We start from the raw sequence: 3,184 nt of genomic DNA, 5'->3' as shown, positions 1-3,184 counted from the left end.
ATAGGTGATATCTTTTAACTGAGTATTCTGCCACTCAGCATGTCGGGTGTCAAGAACAATCTTGCACAATTTGACCTAGTTGAAAAAAAACAAAAAAAAAAAAAAAAAAACAAAAACAAAAAATCTCAGAGACTTAGTAGTGCTTTTTTAAAGAATTAATTTGTGGCCTATTGGTTTTCTTTTAAATCTTATGTGCAAATTTGACAAAGACTGGTAGCTCCTCGTCCATGCAGACTTGCAGAGCGATACATTCATTATTTATCCAGCATAAGATAAGTTAAATGACAACTATGAAGTTGGTAAAGCCACATGTTCAACTTGAGCAATCATGCAAACAAACACAAAAACGTATAGACAGGAATTTTAATTATTCTTATTATTTCCAATACCTCAGCTTAAACAACTCGACTCCCAAAGACAGCAAACAGATCCCAGTACTGCTCTTCGATCCTGAGAAATTCCACAAGTTTTACTTCCAGCCAAAAAAATAGGTTCTTCTTTTCCGTTGTTGGCGGTTTAATTCGTTAATCTAAATTTCTAAGGATGGCAGTAAGTTTCATTGTCCTTTTTGGGGTGCTAGGTAATTTCTAAGAATCAGTTCTCCGTGTTTTTTTCGTTACTTTTCATTTTTCGAATTCGTATGAACTGATGTGAAGTGTTACACAATGATTTGCATGTGTTTCAGGTAACATTATGTCGGGATTAGTCTACATCTCTCCTGCGTGAGCTCATTAATTACAACTTACTAACCTTGGTTTTAATAGTTCTTATGCAGAATTGATTTCTATGGCAACTGATTACGTGAACGGTTTGTTTGAATTGTTGTAGGAACGTGTTTGTGCGAATTGTAAAGCGTAGATCAACTGAGGAATTTGAGAGTATTCCTTATGTTAGCAAACTATTGAATGCTTATTTCTGGTCTTACTATGGACTTATTGAACCTAACAGTGTGCTCGTGGCCAGCGTCAATATTTTCGGTGCTGGTGTTGAGATCGTTTTTCTTACCATATTTCTACTTTTCGCAACACCAAGAATGAAGGTAAGTTGATTTATCTCCGTATTAAAAAAGTACACATAAGATACTAGAATGTTCAAGTTCTTATTACATTAATTATTGATCTCTTATTTGATGGTCATGCGATCTTAGGCTAGGACTGCCATGCTTGTTGCTGCTCTTGATGTGGCATTTCCAGCAGCAGCAATTTTGCTTACTCAGTTTCTGCTACATGGCGACAAGCGAATTGATGTAGCAGGATTGTTCTGTGTAGTCTTCAGCATGATTGCATATGCTTCCCCTCTTTCAGCAATGGTACGTAGGATTAGTACTTGAAAACTTCAAAACAGGCAACATTAATTAAGTAAAGATGTCTATTAACATATATATGCTAAATTTTTTAATGTGTGTAGAAAACTGTGGTGATATTGAAGAGTGTGGAGTACATGCCTTTCCTTCTCTCATTCATCCTTTTCCTAAACGGAGGAGTTTGGACACTCTATTCCATTCTTGCAAAAGACTTGTTTGTTGGAGTAAGTACTTCCGAAGTACCAAATAAAATCACATATTTTGTAAATTTATAAAATAAATAATCATTATTGAGTTTAATATTTGTAACAATGGTCAAACATTTGCAGATTCCAAATGGGATTGGATTTTTGCTTGGAACTGCTCAGCTGATTCTCTATGCAATATACTGGAAACCAACTAAGCCATTCAATCAAGTATCGGATGACTTAGAAGATCAACAGATTAGTGAAGCACTCGTCCCAGCTTCAAAATCTACATAAGGCTAAAAGTGACATTATGTTCAGAGAAGAAGTCACTATATATTTTCCGGGCAAGAAAGAAGAGGACTGAATGTTAAATATTTCATGAGATATGGGCCACTATATATAATTATATATATGCATATATAGTTTAATTGGGGCGAAAGTAAATTAAGTTAAATTGCTATATATATATATATATAGCACTTGTAATATCTGATGCAGCTTTTGATATGAAGCAAAATGTTGCAAACCAATTTGGCGACTGGCTGCATTATTCTGAATGATCATGATTGTCATGGACCCATGATTGTCCCATCAAGAATTCTATATGCTACATTATGCATTGGAACGGAAAAGGATCCTCTCCCGGATCCTTATTGTAGGGATCCGAGAATCAATCAATCATGATCGTTCATTGTATATTTTGTGATCAGAAATCATTTAAAATTTAAAATTGAATATAAATAGTATATAACAAAAACTGATCACACGATATACGATGAACAATCTTGATTGATGAATCCCCGGATCTCATGAAAATGATCCGGAGGATCCTTTTCCCATTGGAACCACACAATAGGTATCCGAAAAGATAAAAAAATCGCAGACAAATCATTGGGTTGGTGGGCGCCTGTCTCAGTCTATGACTAGGTGAACCATTTTAATTCTCTGTTCATAAGTAGATATTGGTTTAGATACTTTTCTTCTTGCGCTTACATGGATTTATCCATCCTAAAATTGGTAAATCTCAGATTCACCTCCATGAAAATCTTTTCTATAAATAATTTGTTTCAGGTCACAGAATATTTTCAACGTTAGAATTGAGTAATCAACATTTTGTGCTTTTGAGAGGCCAATAAAGAGAAATTTCAACAAGTTGTGTTGATCTCTTAGTTAGAGGGGAAAATTGTTTCTATTAACCTTTATGTTGAACAGGAGAAATGTTTCCATCTTCTTATGCCAAAAAATGAAACAACCATTGACCTATGCTGACATATGACATTTTTATTGACCTAAACCAAAATTTTCTATTAATTAAAGCGTTGACTAATCAACAATACTATAAGTAACATTTTAGCTCTATTTTTACAACTCAATCCCTTTCTCTTAGACTTTCACTTTGTGACCAACATTGCTCTTTTTGTCAATTCTGTCCATTTACTCATTTAACTTTTTAGGTGTCTTTTGATATGGGTCCAAAATAACTAAAAATTGGATCTATTTTAAAAGTCAAAAGTCATTAAAAATTACACCTCTTTCAAAATGTGACCTATAAAATTGGACCTATTTCAAATTTTCTCAACTTTTTTTATTACATGATACCCCATATACCATCAATATGACATCCATAGTATTTGTAGAGCATTCAATGAATGTTGTCGACGGATTGAGGTAATATAAAATATAGAGTAAAAAG

The 3,184-nt window shown here is 33.7% G+C and overlaps 1 protein-coding gene across 1 annotated transcript; it reads left to right on the top strand.

The window, feature by feature from the left end:
* The first annotated feature begins 286 nt into the window (after positions 1 to 286).
* LOC137734863 (bidirectional sugar transporter SWEET17) lies at positions 287 to 2,069 on the top strand. Its single transcript, XM_068474172.2, has 6 exons — positions 287 to 580; positions 686 to 722; positions 829 to 1,039; positions 1,148 to 1,309; positions 1,408 to 1,527; positions 1,633 to 2,069. Exons 1-6 carry the CDS (start codon positions 544 to 546, stop codon positions 1,783 to 1,785), a joined length of 720 nt encoding a protein of 239 aa, XP_068330273.1. The 5' UTR covers positions 287 to 543; the 3' UTR covers positions 1,786 to 2,069.
* Positions 2,070 to 3,184: the final 1,115 nt, after the last annotated feature.

Source organism: Pyrus communis, chromosome 7 (genome assembly GCF_041283825.1).
Source record: "Pyrus communis isolate YQ-2024b chromosome 7, ASM4128382v1, whole genome shotgun sequence".
Lineage (NCBI taxonomy): Eukaryota > Viridiplantae > Streptophyta > Magnoliopsida > Rosales > Rosaceae > Pyrus > Pyrus communis.
This window is presented reverse-complemented; position numbering and strand designations above follow the sequence as displayed.